The 19,813-nt window shown below is 44.3% G+C and overlaps 1 protein-coding gene across 2 annotated transcripts in view; it reads left to right on the forward strand.

The window, feature by feature from the left end:
- Atp10a (ATPase phospholipid transporting 10A (putative)) overlaps nucleotides 1-17,283 on the forward strand; it is a 165,834-nt gene extending 148,551 nt beyond the window's left edge. The window contains exons 14-21 of one of the 2 annotated variants that reach the window (XM_012949530.2): nucleotides 1,358-1,685; nucleotides 3,492-3,568; nucleotides 7,124-7,249; nucleotides 12,743-12,943; nucleotides 15,504-15,584; nucleotides 15,673-15,777; nucleotides 16,169-16,356; nucleotides 16,525-17,283. In XM_012949530.2, coding sequence (XP_012804984.2) covers nucleotides 1,358-1,685; nucleotides 3,492-3,568; nucleotides 7,124-7,249; nucleotides 12,743-12,943; nucleotides 15,504-15,584; nucleotides 15,673-15,777; nucleotides 16,169-16,356; nucleotides 16,525-17,143 — 1,725 coding nt within the window. In that variant the 3' untranslated portion in view covers nucleotides 17,144-17,283. The remainder of the gene's footprint in view (nucleotides 1-1,357; nucleotides 1,686-3,491; nucleotides 3,569-7,123; nucleotides 7,250-12,742; nucleotides 12,944-15,503; nucleotides 15,585-15,672; nucleotides 15,778-16,168; nucleotides 16,357-16,524) is intronic. The other variant, XM_045146152.1, reaches the window with a different exon arrangement.
- The last annotated feature ends 2,530 nt before the right edge of the window (nucleotides 17,284-19,813 follow it).

Raw genomic sequence — 19,813 nt, forward strand, 5'->3', positions numbered from 1 at the left:
CAGAGGACTTTGCACACCCATTCTCTCTCTCTTCTCTCCCTCTCTCTCTCTCTCTCTCTCTCTCTCTTTCTCTGATTGCAAATAAATAAATATACTTTAAAAAAAAAAGATAGTATTACTTTCTCATGCTCATTCAGATGCCATACTTTTTTTTTTCCCCTCCCAGGCCTTTTCAGTTTCAGTATCTCACATTATTTGCCACCGCTGTTTTGATTGCTCTTGGCTGTGACAGTTTTTCATATTTCTTGGTCAGGATGACCTTGGCAGTTCCTTTTTTTTTTTTTTTTTTTTTTTGAGGCAGGGTCTCACTCTAGCCCAGGCTGATCTGGAACTTACTCTGTAATTTCAGGCTGGCCTCGAACTCATGACAATCCTCCTGCCTCTGCCTCCCGGCTGTTGGGATTAAATGGGTGTGCCACTGCACCTGGCTGGCTGGCTACCTTGTCAGTACTGAAGACCGCAGATGAGAATGTCCCAATCTTGGGATTCCTCTAATGTTTTTCATATGACTAAGGTGGGGTTATGGATTTTGTGATGCCCACCAAGTGCCTTTATCATGATATATCAACATGCCATCGGTGTTTGTACCATTTTACAATTAGTTTTCTGAATACAAAGATCTTAAAAGAGCATTAGCCGAATACAGCTGTATCTTTAAGTGTGTTGTAGGGAACTGGGCTCTAAGGCACTGGGTTCACCTTCTAGGGGTGGGTCTGAGCCCCCAATACTTCTCTGAGGCATATTTGTTCCCAGGTAAAAGTGTCCCTCTTTGGCTTCTGGCTCCTATCCCTGATTGCTAGTGTGGTGCCCCAGTATGGTTTCCTTCTCTCTCTGGAATTCAGAATCAGTTTAGGAAGGGCATGGTCAATTAAAAGCCTCAGTAATTACTCTTTCTTTCTTTCCTTGGTGGAAATGGAGAGTTTAGGGAGAGCACTAAGTCTTGCATTCCTTTAGGGGCTAATCCAACAAAAGCTTTGTGCCCCACTGTTAGAGCTGCAATAGGAGATGAGCAAGGCTTCATAGAAAGCGTGGAGAACACACAAGTTGTGCCTTCAGACTAGCCAGGCGCAATGTGGCAGTAGCGCATCAGAGCCTCCAGGGAATGTGCTGCTACAGTTTCTGTGTTGCTGACATGGGTGATAAAGTGCAATTAGGTGGAAACCTAGATCTTTCTCTCCTGAGCAGGAAGTCATCTTCTGCAACTGAACTTCAATTTCTGGAGGGCAACCTGCTTAGGAACCAGATACCACAGCCCAGTGACCTCAGTGGACATTAGCTCAGGGGATGTTAAGGCAGGTGACCAGAGTTGGGGCTGTGATCCCTAAGGAACTTTACTATCTTCCTGTGTCTGTTGTAGGAGGCGTGTGCAGCCCTGCTGGACCAGTGCCTACACTATGTGAAGTCCAAAGCCCCCCACAGCACCCTTGAGAATATAGAAAACAATGTGAGTGTGCAGTTCTGTCCTCAGAATCCACCTTCCACATGCAGCATCTCCAACCCCAGCCTGAGCCTCGTGATTGACGGGAGAAGTCTGGCCTATGCCCTCGAGAAAAGCCTGGAGGACAAGTTTCTCTTCCTTGCCAAGCAGTGCCACTCAGTCCTCTGCTGTCGCTCCACCCCTTTGCAGAAGAGCATGGTGGTAAAGCTGGTCAGAAGCAAACTCAAGGCCATGACCCTAGCCATAGGCAAGTATTCAGTCCACAGGCAAGGCCTGACCTTGCAGCTGTCTTATTTATCTCACTTCTTCTCAATGCAACCTGAATCTCTGATCCTCCTCCATGTTCCACCATGATGACAATATGCCCAGTGTGATAAAGTAGGTGACATTTTTCAGATATAAAACTTACACTGGAAAGACATAAGATAGAGTACAGATACAAGTAATGTTATGAGACAAGCAACAGTGCCTAATTTAAGAAGACAAGATGGAGCATATACCAATCCTTGGGAGAGAGGATATTGGGGACCTGCCTGTCTCAAACAGCCTGACTATAGTAAAGATTCTGCATGTTCAGTGTCAACCTTTCTCTCCTCACAAATAAAATAAGGACAAATTAACAAATGAAAAGTGTTGTGGGGTGCTGGAGAGATGGTTTAATGGTTAAGGCATTTGCCTGCAAAGCCAAATGACCCAGGCTCAATTCCCCAGGACCCACATTAGCCAGATACACAAGGGGGTGCATGCATCTGGAGTTCATTTGCAGTGGCTGGAGGCCCTGGCTTGCTTGTGTGCGCGTGTGCGTTCCCCCTCTCTCCCTCTTTCTCTCTCTCTCTCTCCCTCTCTCTCTCTCTCTCTCTTTCTCTCCCCCTCACCCCCTCTCTCTGTCAAATTAATAAGTAAATAAAATATTTTTTTAAAGTGTTGGTGTTGAGATAAATGTCCTCACCAATCAGTCACCAACAAATGTAGTCTTCTTTGGCAAGAAGTCTGTGATAGTCATTCCTTGCTGAGATGAGTGTTGCCACTTTACCACCTTGGGCACCTCCTCTGCTAGGAGAAGGCCAGTATTAGGCATGCATCCTTGCTGGAGTCAAGGGAGGGATTCCATGCACACACATGGCATATACATTCCAAGAGCTGTGGTACCCACTGAGGAAAATGGGAAACCTTGTTTGGAAATAAGAAGTAAAGAGAGGGCTGAAGATATAGGTCAACAGTAGAGTATGTACAATGCCTTGGGTTTGATCTCCAACATTGGAAAAACAAAAGACCAAAATGAAAGAGACAGCCTATAAAGACGTTTGTCACTCTGATGTTTTGTATAGCTGCACCTTTTGTCACTTGTGCAGCTTGGGATCCATGCTGTAATTGGGTGATTCTACTGCCCAGTTCCAAGTGTTGCCATTGTTACAACTCTAATGACTAGGACTGTGCCTGCCTCTTCCAGAAGATGTCAAGGTCCCTGACTTGTCCTTGTGCTCCTGAAAATTTACCAGTCAGAAACTTGACAGAATTAATGTAAGTCCCCTTTATTACACCCCCACAGGACCCAAAGATACATGTAAGTAGATCACTGTTGACTAATCGGTGTGCACAAAGAGACGGACAGAATGGAACTTGTTTGGTTTAGTATAGAAAACTGCTAAGGTGAGAATGAATGAAGCAGCCCTGACTCCCTGGCTGGAGTATTTGAGTAACCATAATAATGATGAAGATGACAATGGCATCAGTCATTGTGCCAGACATCACATTAAGGGCTTTTTCTGTGTAGAAATTGACAATAGAGCCAGCTGAATAAAACAGTGACTCAGCACTAGCCTGCTTTCTGGGACATCTCTTGATGTGGCTGGCTATTGCAGACGTCATGCCATGGTTTTTTCTGACTGTTTCCCTCATTTCTCCCAGTGAGGTGCTATTACAATTTTGCCCCAGTCTTCTTCATGACTCTTTCACAGAATCCACTCCAGTGGGGACCCCAAGAAGTCCAGCAAATTCATTTGCTTGTGCAAATCTCAAATCCTATGATTCTTCCTGTCTGGGTTGTTTTCAGGTGATGGAGCCAATGATGTCAGCATGATCCAGGTGGCCGACGTAGGTGTGGGGATCTCAGGCCAGGAGGGCATGCAGGTAAAGACCAACCGGGCTGTCTCATAGAACCAGATAACCCTCACTGGCCTCTTGCCTCTCATATCACAAGCTGTCTCAGCCTTCCTCTGGGCTTTGTCTGATGACAGTGAAGGATGTAAACTGATACTCACCCTCTGCTAGGCCAATGGTACACACTAGAGCAGAAGCTCACTCTATGTATGAAGCAGTGTGCAAAAATCATCTCTGACTGGGTCTACACAAGTGTATTTTGGGGAAGTCTGGTACAGAGAGGCAAAATGAATCATTGCCTGCTTCCTGGCTATGACCACCACCTCATCCTGGGAGGCACGTTCTGCTCACTACTCCCAATTCTGATGATGCCATGTGAAGACACCTGTGCTGAAGCCCTGTTGGAACCTGAAGGTGAGAGGTGGTCATCTTGACTCACATGGACATGCAGCTCTTGTTTTTCCTTGTTACTGTGTCCATTGTGAATGTTCCAAAAGTCCAACATATAAGTTAATTTTTAAAAAATGTGTTGCTTCTGGATATAGTATTACAGCATCTTTCCAACATCTGGTCAAGTTTGACTCACAGCATGTTTGAACTTCATAAAGACTGTAGGGAACAATTTGTCTCATGTTTTCCTATGAATTGGGATGTTGAGCACTTATTCATTGAATCATTTATTTGATCACTTATTTATTGGGTACTTACTATGTGTACGGCTGGGGCTTCTGAATTGATAAGAGTTAGGTGATAGATCAGCTGTAAACACAGTGCAGGTGTCTATCAGTGTTCCTGGGTAACTGGTTCCCAGGATCACCTATGGGCATCAAAATCTCAGGTGCATAAATCTCCTACAGAAAGTAATATAGTTTCATATAACCCGCAAGTCCATTAAGGCACTTTTAATCATCTCTAGAGAACTTCTAACACCTAATACAATGTAAATGCTGTATAAGACAAGAAAATGACTTCTACATTTTATAAGTTTTCCATCTGCAGATGCAAACTCCTTAAATACAAAAGGCAGGCTGGCTTTATATGGCTAAAAAGTTTAAAACCTTAAATTTCTGAGTCAAATGGTAAGGGTTTCATAGTAAATATCTATGCTTCTTTCTGTCAATATGTAAGAGCTTAAAAGGTTTTATGCATTTTTTTAATTTTTAAATCATTTATCCTATTATTCTCAAAAATTTTTCCTTGAGTCCCCCGCTATAGCTCAGTACAGATTTAGAACACAGATACCATCAAACACAATCACTGTCCATGGGAGCGTCAGTCTAGGAATTTATTCAAAGTGGAAAGTGTTTAAAATATGGTTTGTGAGGATATCCCAATAGCACAGTGCCTACTTCACACATGCTATATCGTGGGTTTGATCTCAGATACTACAAAAAAATGAAAATAGACCTGCAGTGGACTTTAGGGTCTTTGCAAGAGACATTGGTCAGAGCTCTTGAGGAAACTATCTGGTTCTCCAGTCTTCAGCCCTCCCATCTACCCCAAATCTAGTCAAACATAGTGCTTGTCCCTCCACCAGAGTGGCCTTTACAAATGCTCCCAGCTGTCCCCACTGTTCTGGGTGGCCCCTTCAAGCTGGGTGATAGATGCTGTGGTCACTTTGCACACTGGTTCCCATTCAGGGATACATGCTTGGGGCCATTTCACCTACACTGGTCCAGAAGAGTCCAGAGAACAAGCATCTTAAGAGATGTAGAGGCGCTATTGTTTTCTCCAACCCCCTGCCTAGGACAGCTTTTTCATCATGGCTGGCTTCTAAACCACACTGCTGTTGTCGCAACAAAGGACACAGGAGAGTGCCCTTCACTTCTTGATATAAAATGCAAGGAAAAAGGTCATGAGAAGAGATCTCATTGTCTTTTCAAAACACACCTTCCACTAAGCATAACTTGAGGTACATAGGGAAGTGTTTAGCAACATCCTACCTAGAAGTTATTCCTGCTTCAAGCCGCATCTCACCATGTGCCCCGTGTCCCAGCTGTGCCCATCACTGCTCACCTGGCTTGATTCACAAGTGCCTGTGGTTGGGAGTGTTGTGTGTCTGGCTCAAGATGAGGAACAGTGGTAGCAGCAGGGTCTCTTCTCCACCTACTCAATATTAAGGTCTTCAGTATAAAAATACTTGTTGAATTTCTTTGCATGCAGGTTTGACAGGTACAGTGCTAGTCAGCTTTTCACTATAGGATAGAGAGAAAACTCTGAAAAAGCCCTAATAAACTTTTCCTTTGATTCATTCAACAAATGTTTTTTGAGCTTCCCCCATGTTCATGATGGAAGTATCTGGGACATTATGCAGACAAAGTAAAGTCAAATATAGACTCTATTACAGTCAGGTTCACATTGTTAGCAGAAATCATCCATCCAAGAGCAGCTTATGGGGGGAAAAGGTCTATTTTGGCTTATAGGCTTGAGGGGAAGCTCCATGATACAAGGGAAAACAATGGCATAATCAGAGGGTGGACATCACTTCCTGGCCAACATAAGGTGGACAACAGCAACAGGAGGGTGTGCCAAACACTGGTATGGGGACACTGGCTATAACACCCATAAGCCCACCTCCAACAGTACACTGCCTCCAGGAGGCATTAATCCCCAAATCTCCATCATCTGGGAACCTAGCATTCAAAACATGTAAGTTTATGGGGGATACCTGAATTAAACCACCACAGACTCCTTTTTGAATTCATGGGAGAAGAATGATGAATGAGGAACATGAGCACTGATGAGACAGGTGAAAGAAGGAGGAGAGGAAGGAAAGAGCTGAGAGCAGACCTAAGACAGAGCTGCCATAGGCCCTGTATATCTATAGATTCAGCATCCTCAGGTCCAAAGAACCAGGAAGGTAAATGCTTGGGAACAAAATGCATCAGTACTTCCTATATAAAGACATGTTCCTTGTCAGTGTTCCATGAAAACTACACCTCCCATGATGTTGAAGTGTCTGTCTGATGTAAAGAAGGGGTGTGTCCTTGGCTTATCTTTGAGTAGTGCTCTGTATATATCACCCATAACATCTGAGGCTATAGGAAGGAAGGAAAGCTTCATGCAATTCTATGGTTGTAGTTTATTACAAGGCAGCATTTTTTAGTATTTTATTTTAATTAATTGATTAATTGGACAAAAAAAGAGGGAGAGAATGGGCATGCCAGGGCCTTCAGCCACTGCAACCGAACTCCAGACATGTGCGCCCCCTTGTGCATCTGGCTAACATGGGTCCTGGGGTATCGAACTTGGGTCCTTTGGCTTTGCAGGCAAACGCCTTTACTTCTAAGCCATCCCTCCAGCCCAAAGATATTTTAAAAAAGTAAAACCTTTTTAAGCCTATTAACACATATCAGTATTTGAAGTCACAAATGGATCTATAAAGTGGCATCCCTGAGCAAGAGTGTTGATTTAGTGGTCTTCCTTCTTTATTGAAGGAATTGTAAGGGGCAGAAACACAAGCCAACCTTAACACTATTCAAAGCTGGATTTTTTCTTCCATGATTTGCCTTGCATTTGGGGGGAGAAGGCAGACCTCCAGTGAGCAGGCCATCATCAGTAATGGGATTTCCTCTTCCTTTCAAGGCAGTGATGGCGAGCGACTTCGCAGTGCCAAGATTCCGATACCTGGAGAGACTTTTAATTGTCCACGGACATTGGTGCTACTCCCGACTAGCTAACATGGTGCTATACTTCTTTTACAAAAACACAGTAAGTATTAGATTAGGTGCTTACCAATTTTTTTTTCCAATTAAAGCATGAGATTTGTAGGATCATCAAATGCACAAGGCTAGCAGGCCACCCCAGGATCACCTGTCCACTCCAACCTCCTTGGCCTCTATGAACATCCACAGCCCTAGGCTGACCTTGCAGCATATCATCTAAGAAAACTAATGTATGGGCAACAAGAGCAGCCAGGTCTCTAAGGGAAAGCTCCTGCACACAAGCATCTAACGCAAGGAAGTCCACGCACAACTTTATGAAGTAGCATATCCAGGGGGTGCACAGTTTGCATAAGGACATAGCTATGGTCAGCATCTAATGTCCATTCAAGTCCCAAGTTCTCAGCCATTCCATACATGTGTGTTTTAGGAGCATTCTGCTGTGTGTCCATAATGGGGTGTTGATTTCTCTACAGTAGACAAAGATTAAAGGATATGCAGAAGTATGCTTAGTGACCTTGGGATCAGAAGATTGCTTGATCCTTCTGAGGTCCATCTATTGAATGGTGTCTGTCTGAGGCACACCCACAGTATGCCTATCTGGCAGATCCCCAGCTCAGGACTTGGAACAGGCAGGAATGAACCACCACCTCCTCCTCCTCCTGGACTTGATTGTCAAATCTGCCCTCTTCTGGTCAATTCCGCTTGTAGTTCAGTTGACCATTGGTGAAGTTTCCCAGGCCAGATAGGAGATGGGTAGATCTCTGCAGGAACTTTTTTCTTTTTCTTCTTTCTTTCTTGCTTGCGTATGCGTTTATATAATGCCATGTGTGTGATGTGTATACATGTGTCCTTGCCTACAATGCACAGTGGGGCCACTTGCCTGTGTTAGCTGGAGCGGAATATTGGGCATCCCACTCCATTGTTCTTCCACACATTCTTGTTTGAGCCAAAGTCTTATTGACACCAAAGCTTGCTGCTTTTGAGAACCTGAGCAATTCCCTGCTCTCTGCTCCCCTTGCAGTACTGGAGTTACAGATATGCATAACCATGCAAAGCCGTTTTGAGTTTCTAGAGATTTGGACTTGAGTAGTAGCAGCCCCATCCCCGCCCTCATGCTTGCACAGGAAGTACAATTAACTATTGAGCCATCTCTCCAGCTCAGTTTTGATTTTTTAAAACTATATTTTATTGATTTATTTGAGAGAATGGGCACACCAGGGCCTCCAGCCACTGCAAATGAACTCCAGATGCGTGTGCCCCATTTTGTATTTGGCTTATGTGGGTGCTGGAGAGTCGAACTGGGATCCTTTGACTTTGCAGGCAAACGCCTTAAGTGCTAACCCATCTCTCCAGCCCATCAGTTTTGATTTTTTAAAGTTTTTTTTTTGTTTGTTTTTTTACTTGCAAGAAGAGAGAAAGAGAAGGAAGGAAAGAAGGGAAGGAGGAAGGAAAGAAAAAGTGTGCTAGGGCCTCCTGCCACTGCAAATGAATTCCAGGTGCATGTGCCACTTTGTGCATCTGGCTGTTCCATGAGTACTGGAGAGTTGAACCCAAGTGCACAGGCTTTGCAAACAAGCACTGTTAGCTGCTGAGTCATCACCATAGCCCTAATTTTGTTTTAGTGTGCATGCACGTGTGTGTGCTAGTATGTGTAGGTACATGTGTGTGCATGTGTGTGGGTGTAGGTACACGTTTGTGTGTGTGTGTGTGTGTGTGTGTGTGTGTGTGTAGGTACATGTGTGCCTATGAAGGCCAGCGAACAACCTTGGGTGTTGTTCTTCAACAACACCACCCACCTTTTTGTTGTTGTTGTTTTTTGTTTTTCGAGGTAGGGTCTCACTCTAGCCCAGGCTGACCTGGAATTCACTATGGAGTCTCAGGGTGGCCGCAAACTCACAGTGATCCTCCTATCTGCTTCCTGAGTGCTGGGATTAAAGGCATGTACCACCACACCCGGCTTCTACCCACCTTTTTTGACACGGGGTCTCTTTGGCTTGGAACTCCCTAGTTAACAATTCAGCTAGATTAGATGGTCAGTGAACCACAGGACTCCTCCTGTCTTCAGTCCCTCGCCCCAGCACTGGCATTACAGGCACACACTACCATGCCCAGCATTTTTAGGCAAACATAGGATCACACACAGATTCTCATACTTGCAAGGCTATCTTCCAAAAAACAATCCTAATAATTCCTCATAGCTCTTTCATAAGCCTTTGGGAAATAGCTGCTCAATAGCCTTGTAGGATGGTCATCCCAGAACCCTGTCCCATTTACAGGAGATTTGTAGATACTCTTCCTGAGGAAGCTGCTGGGCTGTTCCCCTCTTGTCTCTGCCTCTGACAGCTTGAGGCTCATTGAACCAACAAGGGACCAAATAAATTCTTGGTATGAACAGTCATCCAAGGTAGTTGCATAATAAACCAAGCTGTCTAGGACAACAATGTCAAGAGTGTCTTGTATTCTCCTATAAAAGAATAGAATAAATTAAAAGGTTAGTTTTCTTTTTAATTTCATATGTTAACTCTAAATTGCTATTGAACACCTCTTGTCTGTTCTCAGTGGCTCCTTCTGGAGGCTTGGCACCTGTCTTTTTGTTCCCAACCTCCACCTACTAACTCTTGTCTGATTTTCAAAATATCTTCTAGCCAGTGAATGCAGATGCTAAGAACCAATCAGGGCATGTCTAATTGGGTAGGTTTAGAAATTAATTCAGATTAAGCTATGCCTGGGACCACATCCAAGAATACTGTGCTTTTTCTGCTCTTGGAGTTCACCCTTCCTTATTTTGCAGCATTGAATCTCCACAATGCTGAAGCCTCAGACACACAGTGGTTATACCTAGAGGCTTCCAGCTGCCCAGGTTGGACAACTGAGTGGGGCCTGTTGGAATGGAGCCCAGTTTCATTTCTGTCATTCATTATCAGTGGGATCTTAAGCAAAGCTTCTCCTCAGTCACTAGTGAAGTTGCAGTGTCCTGATAAAACCATCACAATTTGAAAATGTATCAAGGAAAATGCAGTTACTACAGCCAGCCTAGCTGATAGCACACTGTAAAGTAGCCATCTCCTCGTGGTGTCCTCCACAGACTGGGAGCTTTGCCTCAAAGCCACTGCCCAGCATTTAGTGAGAACACAGAATCACCTATCCCTAGCCCAGGGAAAGATCCACATTTGATATTCAAACATTTCTACTGAGTGGATATGACTATGCTGTCATCAAGTCAAAAATTCTCAAGTTGAACCATCCATCATAAGTTGGGGAACATCTGTATTTGCCTTCTTTATTTTTTCAATCCAAAAAAAAATGGGAGTTGATCTAACTGATCTCTGTAATTCCAAATTAAGGTGTTGAGAATGACATAGACTAGGCAATTCAACATTCTATTGGAAAACAGGCCCCAAGTGGCCACCTAGAATAGGCCAACCCTCCTCCCTGCCATAAGCCTACTACTGTTGGGAGGCATGAGGAGGGGCAAAGAGACACCTGCTTTTATTCATGTAAGATTCAGGGCCTTTGTTAACGAGCATTCATCCACATGAGGAGTTCAAGGATAATCACTCCTCACACGAGATTCATTAGATTTAAGAATAAGTTGGCCTTCCTTTCGAATAAAGAGAGCAGAGAAGAGCAGTTTCCATAGCAACAGGGGTTTGGGAATAATGCTGTTTGGTACTACTGAGGGGAGGGGTGCTCAATTATCTAAGTATATTTCTTCCTCTTCTCCTTGACTCCATTTGCTCTACGATGACTCATTAAGCTGAGCCTGTGAGGGTGGGTGAGATAAAGTCGGCCGTGGGAGGAAGGACAGGAAGAAAGTCAATGAAAAGGCCAAGTCCATCAGATGCTAGTGTGGAAGAAAAATACCGCATGTTAGATTTAAGTCATAGATTGAAACAGGATAATGGGGGGTGGGCGTCATAGCTTCCATTCACACAAACAACTATCTCTTCTCATCTTCACAAGCCATTTCCAGATCAAGAAACCAAAGCTCAGAGAGGTTAAGTAATTGAGTCAGAGTCACAGCTCCAGAACCCACACCTAGGCTCCATGGCACCAGAAGAGACTTTGCTTTAACTTTGTCTCATTGCCTTCTGAGACAAGCTCTGTGCCCCATGCCAAGATACATCTAAGTTTGAACCAGTTGGGTTTGTTACTTATATAATAGTACAGTCTTCACATCTGAGAACCTCAGTTTTCTTTTCTGTAAAATGGTAAGAACACCTTGAGCTTGAGCCTCAAAACAGAAAATGCCTGTGTTAAAAAGGACTACCTAAAGTGCGCCAGGAATGCTGGTGGTGAGTTTCTTAAAGACTTTGGAACATTGAATCCAATGCCATGGTTAAGTCTCACCAGTATGCCCATGTCACAGACAAGAAAACTGAGGCAGAGAGGTATGAAATGATCAATGCCAAATTACCAAGATATTGAGAGAATGATTTTTGTGTTAGTTTTTTGCATCACTATTACAAAATACCAGAAATAAACAGTTTATAAGGAGGAAAGGTTTATTTGGCTCAGTCTCAGCCCATAGTCAAAGGCCCTGTTGCCTTTAGTTTAAAGGTAAGGCAGTACATCAGGACAGGAGCAAAACTTATATCATGGTGCTCAGGAGATTAAAGAGAGAGGCTAGGATCCCATCATCCCCTTTAAGGGCATGTCTTTGATAAACTGACTCCCACTAGACCTCACCTCTTAAAGGTTCCATTACCTTCACATAGTTGCACCAGCTGGAAACCAAGGTAAATGCACTTGGACCATGGACACTTAGTGACCTAGTAATAGTGAAAGAGAGCCTGCCCAGCTCTCAGATCTACCGAGAGTGTTATTTAAACTCTTGACTTCTTATCTCTTGGTTGGTTAAAGCAGGGATGCCTGAAAGATCACATAGTGTTGCTCATGCCCCCTTCTGCAGAGAGCTTGAGGCCAGTGGGTTCAGTCCAAGCAGAAACATAGACACTTTGCCTTTGTACTTGTATACCTGCTCCTAACAAGAGTTGATAATTGTCCACTACTCCTTACCAACTTGAGGTCAAGATAGGAAGATTGTCAATCCAATGCTCACCTGCACTACAGTGAGAACCTGTGTCAAAAAAATAAGAAAGATGAGATTTCACTCATATATAATGTGTGACTAAGGAAGGAGATGGAATCAGAGATGTAACCTGGAGTAGGTTTTTTTAGGGTACAAAAAGAGGAGAGGTCTAGGGAAAAAGTCGCAGACTCTTCAAATATAAGCAGCCCTTAGCCAGGTTCCACCTTTTCCCTGTTTCATATTCTAAAGGCACAAAACCTCGCTCCTTCTATACCCCTGGGAATTTCAATTCCCACTGTCCAGCTCTTGGGAACAAGAAGGATGGGGGCAGATGATGACGAGGCAGAGGTCAAGAGGACTCAGCATTAGGGCTGCTTTTGGGAGAAGTCACTGCCTTGCCACTTAGTCTTCACAGAAAATGTCTGCAGGGATCTTGAGTTCTTAGGATGAGAACTTGTAGGAACAACTAAAGAATAACCTATTCCTATGCTCCTTTCTCCTTCACAGATGTTCGTGGGCCTCCTGTTTTGGTTCCAGTTTTACTGTGGCTTCTCTGCATCTGCCATGATCGACCAGTGGTACCTGATCTTCTTCAATCTGCTCTTCTCATCGCTTCCCCAGCTCGTGACTGGGGTGCTAGACAAGGATGTGCCAGCTGGCATGCTTCTGAAAGAGCCACAGCTCTACAAGAGTGGGCAGAATATGGAGGTAAGCTCCCAGGTCTCGGCCTCCATCTCCTAGACCCTCCTCTGTTCATCTTGCAGAAAGTACAATTCTCTAAGCCTTTCAGCAGACATCCTGGAAAATTGTTGAAATTGCAGAATGGATACTGGACTCTGGTGCATTACATAGCTTTGCGTTGCTAGAACAGATATTTGAGATAATTAACTTACAGCAGGGAGACATTACTTAAGCATACAATGTGGAACTTTCAGTCTGAGATCAGGCAGTGCCATACAGCCCTCTGGTGAGGAAGCTAAATGACAAAGGTGGGAAGAACATAATGGAACAAACTGCTCACATCAAGAACAAGGAAGCAAAAGGGGAAGATAACAGATCCCCACCACCACCTAAGGACATACTGTCAGTGCACTTAAAGTTCTCCCATTAGTCACCACTCCTGAAGGTTTCCCCACCTCCAAGTAACACCCCTCTGAGAACCAATCCTTTTATCTACTCCACATCCAAATTGTTCAGTTATTCATTAAGTGAAAATCATCTCCACCCAAGCATCTCCAGGAGCCCAAGGAAAGCTCACCCTAAGTCTGAGGCAGTTAGAAAAGATAAGTAAAACTGGGCGTGGTGGCGCATACCTTTAATCCCATCACTCGGGAGGCAGAGGTAGGAGGACCACCATGAGTTTGAGGCCACCCTGAGACTCCATAGTGAATTCCAGGTCAACCTGGGTTAGAGCAAGACCCTACCTTGAGAAAACAAAACAAACAACAACAAAAAGATATGTGAGGCCCAGGTAGAATTTTTCTAAAGCAAGAAAGCAGAGGAAGAAAAAAGAAAAGAAAACAACATCAACACTTATTTCCAGTAGGAATTAAGAAGACTGACTCAAAGGAAAGATTATTGAAAGATCAGATATAAGCGGGGTGTGGTGGCTCACGCCTTTAATCCCAGAACTCAGGAGGCAGAGGTACGAGGACCACCATGAGTTTGAGGGAACCCTGAGACTACATAGTGAATTCCAGGTCAGCCTGGGCTAGAGAGATACCCTACCTCAGAAAGAAAAAAAAAAAAAAAAAGGAACCAATATAAATACATGTTCACATAAAATGCTACATAATTGCCACTAAAAGACAAGTGTTCCCAGCCAGCTATGAAATTTAGGCATTTCAAAGTTTCTCTTTGGCAAGTTTGAATTGTATTTGTGTACAAAGGGTGTGTCACCTCATCTCTTGGACACTAATGTAGAATTTATTCACCAAATAATTAATCTTCAGTGGTCACTTTTATTGACATTCCATTCTCTTGGGGGCAGGCTATACAGTTGTAGAGGCAGTGGACCAGGAGAGGGGGCCTTCTGTCATCTCAGAGGGTTTCTATCCTTAACTGCCTCAGTCTTCTTTTCCAAACATGAGAGAAGACACTGTCAGTGTGGGGAGTGAAGTGAAGCGATCAGTGAGCATATAGGCAGCACTTCTCTTACATGGTAGTAAGTGGCCCTTGCTTAGTGTTTCCTGCAGGCCAGAGCCTGTGCCAGCTCCTTGGGGGCTTAGTACAAATTTGATCACCCAGGTAATAGAAAACTGTTTGTATCCAGGTCACTTTCCGTGTATATATATACTGTCTTAGTATGCTTGGCATTATTATCACAAAATACCTAGGTTACTTAATAAAGAAAGGTTGTTTTTTGGCTTAATAGTTCTGGAGGTCCAAGGCTGAGGAGCTGCATCTACTGATGGCTTTGTTGTTAACAACAAAGTGTCCTGAAGCCCAGAATGACATCATGTGGCAGACATGCTAATGTGTCCCTTCTGGTCTCCTTATAATTCATTTATAGGGTCTGCCATTTGATGAGTCTATCCTTATCACTTCCCAAAGCCCCCACCTGTAAACATGATAGACTAAATTTCCTCTCTCTTGGTGGCTCTTAATAGAGACTTCCTGTCAACACAGGAGTCTTTTAGGGAGACACTCAAGCCCTGAGCAAGCCATCAAAACAATTCTTTAACATCAGGACACAGCCACCATCAAACTTTAAAAATTAAGATTCATTTTTAAAAATGTATTTTGATTTACTTATTTATTTGTAAGCAGAGAGAGAGAAAAGAGAAAGAATGAGAATGGGTGCACTCAGGTCTCTTGCCACTGCAAACAAACTCCAGATGCTTACATCACTTGGTGTGTCTGGGTTTACATGGGTACCGAGGAATCGAACCCAAGCCAGCAAGATTTACAAGGAAGTGCCCTAAACTGCCAAGCCAATCTCCCCAGCCTCAAAACTCACTTTTTCAGAAATCCTGTAAAGGGTTCACCATAAAACCCTGACAAAGTGGAAAGAAGAGAAGAGCTCATGCCGGGCGATAGCCCAGGTGTTCTTACTGGACACCTTTGGAAGCGGTAGTAAACGGTTTGCTTTTCTCTGTTGACCTACACTCATGACAGCAAATTTTCCTGATTCACAGCTGCCAGTAGCTCTCATCCACCACCTGGAGCCTGAAACAATAAGTGTTGTTAGGGCCATGGCATCCTAGAGAATGTCATCAAGGAATTCAAGGGCCTGCCTCTAATCTCCCTGCTTGTTTCTGTGTGACAGGAATACCAGCCACGTGCCTTCTGGTTAAACATGGCTGATGCTGCCTTCCAGAGCTTGGTGTGCTTTTTCATCCCTTACCTGGTAAGTGGGCACCAGTGCAGAGACTCTCCTTGGTACCCTCTAAACACGTACAGACGCGGGACACTGTTGTCTTTCTTCGGTCTTGCAGGCCTACTATGACTCCAATGTGGATGTGTTTACCTGGGGGACCCCTGTCACGGCAATAGCACTGTTCACCTTCCTGCTGCATCTGGGGATTGAAACTAAAACCTGGGTGAGAGCCTCTGGCAAAGTCACATCCCTCAAGGACCCTGCTGCTGTGGGCCCCACACTTCCCAGCAGGTGTTGTGAGTAAAGCTGGCCTTGCTGTGATGAGAAGGAAGACACCTGCCCAAGACCATAGCATGGGACGCTGCTGCAGCCTACCTCCCCCCTCCTGCTCCCTTACCTTCTTCCCTCTGTCACCACCACATTCCCTTGCCCACCCTCAACATCCCTGTCCCAGGCTGATCCAAAACATGGAGGGGCCACCCATGACCAAGTCCTCAGTTTTTCCTAAGACCTAGGAGGTCATACTCCTCACTGATACTGTTGAACTGTACTGCCGTCATCGTTGCCACTCCTAAGCTGAAATAGACACCCTTTTGTCTCTGCTTCCCCTTCAGACTTGGCTCAACTGGCTAGCGTGTGGCTTCAGTACCTTGTTATTTTTCTCCGTGGCTCTGATCTACAACACGTCCTGTGCAACATGCTACCCTCCATCTAACCCTTACTGGACCATGCAGATGTTATTAGGAGACCCTGTGTTTTACTTGATCTGTCTCATTGCACCTATTGCTGCATTGCTGCCCAGGTACATATTAAAGATGGTGTGCCCACGTCCTAAGTGCAGCATGCAACCACACATGTCCCCAAAGGCCCATAAGAGTGCACCCTGCCATGCTTTGGGCCTGTGTGAGTCTTGGGAATCTTTGGCTCCACCCACAGCATTCTGACTTTCTGTTTGATGTGTTCTTTCCAGGTTGTTTTTCAAAGCCCTACAGGGGAGTCTTTTCCCTACACAACTCCAGTTGGGACGCCAGTTGGCCAAGAAACTCCCTGATACACTGAGCACTCCCAAAGAGACCTTTGCTCAGGGACAACTCTCAGAACAGCCAAGAACTGAGTTCTCAGAAGGGAGGATCATAGGGCCCTCTGAGTCCATTTCCAAAGACTGTGCCACTCAAACTTCCCAGCTTACACAGCAGCTGACCTGCTCACCGGAAGCCAGTGGGGAGCCCAGCACGGTGGATACAAACATGCCATTGAAAGAAAACACCCTGCTGAAAGGACTGGGCACACAAGCCCCAGGCTGCTCCCGGCCAGGGGGGGCTGTGATGCTAGAGTGTCCCAGGGACTCTAGGAGAGAACCCACCAGTGCCTGCCACACAGCACCTTTGTCACCCCTCTTCAGTCTGCCCACCTGTGGCTCCCTCAACTGGATCTCCTCCCTGTCACTTGCCAGTGGCTTAGGAAGTGTCTTTCAATTCTCCAGAAGTAGTTTACAGATGGACAAGCCAGACGGTGAGTTCCTGTCTAGCTCTTCACAGCCGGATCAGGACCTGCACGGTTTACAGGGACAAGTCACGGACTACTTCTAGTATCGTCTTTGAGTGGCTGCAAGTGACTGGGGTCACAAAGAAAACCTTGAAATGGCCCTTTTTATTTTTTACATGACATAGATTTTAATGTTATTTATGATTATTATTTGCACAAAATTCCAGGGAGATGTATTTTTAAATGTTTCCAAGACCAGAGGTACCAAAAAAAGAAAGTTTATTTTTTAAAGTTCTAAATAGAGTATACTGATAAAGAAAAAAATAAGAGCTTATATCTATATCTATATCTATATATAAAGTTCAAAGAATGACACTGAAGTGTGTCTAAATTTATTTTTTCATCTCATTTTGTAAGAAAAAGCAATATGACCTATGTTTTCAACGTGCATGGACTTGGCTATCTGCAAGTATAAATGTGTAGTGAATCATTGTGAACTGAGGTGGGTGTGATGGGGGTGGGCATGTATAGCAGCAAGGAAAGGTGGCAGAGAAGAAGGATGTGCCTCAATGCAGAGTCCTTATACTGGCTTCTGATGCCACCAACATGGGGGTTGGAAGCTGTGACTCCTCTTCACTCCGTAAAAGGAAAGTGAGACCTCAAGAAAAAATTCATGAGTAAAGTTCCTTCCAATGCTATGCAGGCATTTCATAAGTATCACCTTGTAAGTATGACAGTTCCTATATAGTGTTTTGCCTGTTAAAATCATCGCAAGCAATAAACAACCTCCATTTTACAAAGAGGATGTGTCAGGTCGCTGCTGTCATGTGAAGTTATTAGTATATGGCCTAAGGTAATATCCTGTGGGCCACATCTTCTTGTAGGTCCTTTTAGACAGTAAAGAAGAAAGTCCATGACAGGCAAGCCAGAGTCACTGCACAGCCTGAGATCCCCACAGCTCCTTGTACCAGGCCATGGGCACCAACCTGATCCTTCCAGCCAAGATGCTGGCTGATGGGAGCACTTATCTTCAGGCATTTGATGAGCCATCAGTTCTGTCCATCCAAGAACAGACAAAGGGGAGTGATTTAAAATACAAAACCGTTATGTCCAAGTGGGTTCCTCTTCTAAGCCCTCTTTCCAGCAGCTCACTAACCCATTTCCAGGCTGGGCTTCAGGAACCCTGTACTAAGCACCTCAGATCCAAGGTGCTATGGTCTGCATGTGTTTCAGTGCAACAGTGTTTAGAAGGCGGGGCTTTGGGGCTATGCAGGTCATGATGGATGGATGCTGCAATACAAGGGGCTTAAAAGAGTAGGTTTATTCTCCTGCCCTTCCACCATCATGAAGACTCAGGAGGCCCTCACCAGACGCAGGCACTTAACCTTTGACTCTCAGCTTCTGGAACAGGGAAGGAACAAGTTTTCTGTTCTTTGTAAATTACCTACTCTCAAGAATTGTTAGAACAATATAAAACATACTACAACACAGGCAGTGCCCCCTTAAATCTTCCCTTAATCTTACCATAAGGCTGCCTCTGTTCTTGCTGATGCTGTAGTCATCCCACATGGTACCCACATCACATCCTCCACAGCGGACAATGCATCTCTGTTCACATCCCAAACCCTCCTTGCTTTCCTTAGACTTACCTATGTAAATTGCACCACAGCCCCCCCCCCCCAATCAGTGACTAGTAAACTGGGAGAGGATATATCCTGTCTGGGGCTCTTGCCGGAGCTGGGAGGGACACCTGGATCCCATTGTTTGGAGGCATAATGGAGTGGGACTCAGAAAGGGTGGGGAAGCCTCAGCAACTAGCAGTGTGGGGCCAAAGGTGGTAGCTGTCCTAGCCCTCCTGTCTGGTATCATCTTGGCTGTTCTTGGCAGTAACACATGTGAAAAACATGTTTTTGAGATAATACACAGCACAATGTTTCTTGAAGTTAATAGCACAAAGCACAAGTTATAAGAATACCTACTTACGTGCCTGAGACTTCAAAATTCCCAAGAATCCAGAGAGACCTGAACTCACAGCCTGCTTTCTTTCCAGAAGAACATCCTTTTCTGTAGGTAGGACTTGCCCTTGGCAAGCAGAAGGGTCCAGGCAGTGGCTTCAGGAATTTGCATATCAAAACCAGTTTAGAGAAATAAATATTGCAAAAGCACTGAAAGCTATTTATGGTATGAGGAATATCCATAAAAATTTGTAGCAATCTGTTAAAACCAAATTTTATCTCAAAATAAGCAATATGGGAATAAAAGCTAAAATCATCTTTTTTGTTGCTGTTGGTTTTTTATTTGTTTGGTTGGTTGGTTTTTGAGATAGGGCTTTGCTCTAGCCCAGGTTGACCTGGAATTCACTGTGAAGTTTCAGGGTGGCCTTGAACTCATGGTGATTCTTCTACCTCTCTGCCTCCTAAGTGCTGGGATTAAAGGTGTGCACCACATGCCCAGCCACAATCATCTTTTTGAAAAGTGCTAGGTGAAAGGTATTACCAAATCCTAAATAAAAAGATTGAAGACATGGATTTTTTAAAAAAAGAATGATTAGTGGAATGTTACAGACTGAAGTTACCATTGCTTATACATGAGGTGACTATGCCTAGAAAATGCAAGTGAACAAATAAAAGGCTACAGACTAAGCAAGGAAGAAATACAGAGGAGTGGCTTAAAGACTGCCTTCATTTTGGGCAACAAAATAGCTGGACTAGTTCCCTGGTATTCCATAGCATGGCACTTAATTCAAAACCTACAAATTTTAAGTTTGTGGAGAA

Source organism: Jaculus jaculus, chromosome 3 (genome assembly GCF_020740685.1).
Source record: "Jaculus jaculus isolate mJacJac1 chromosome 3, mJacJac1.mat.Y.cur, whole genome shotgun sequence".
NCBI lineage: Eukaryota > Metazoa > Chordata > Mammalia > Rodentia > Dipodidae > Jaculus > Jaculus jaculus.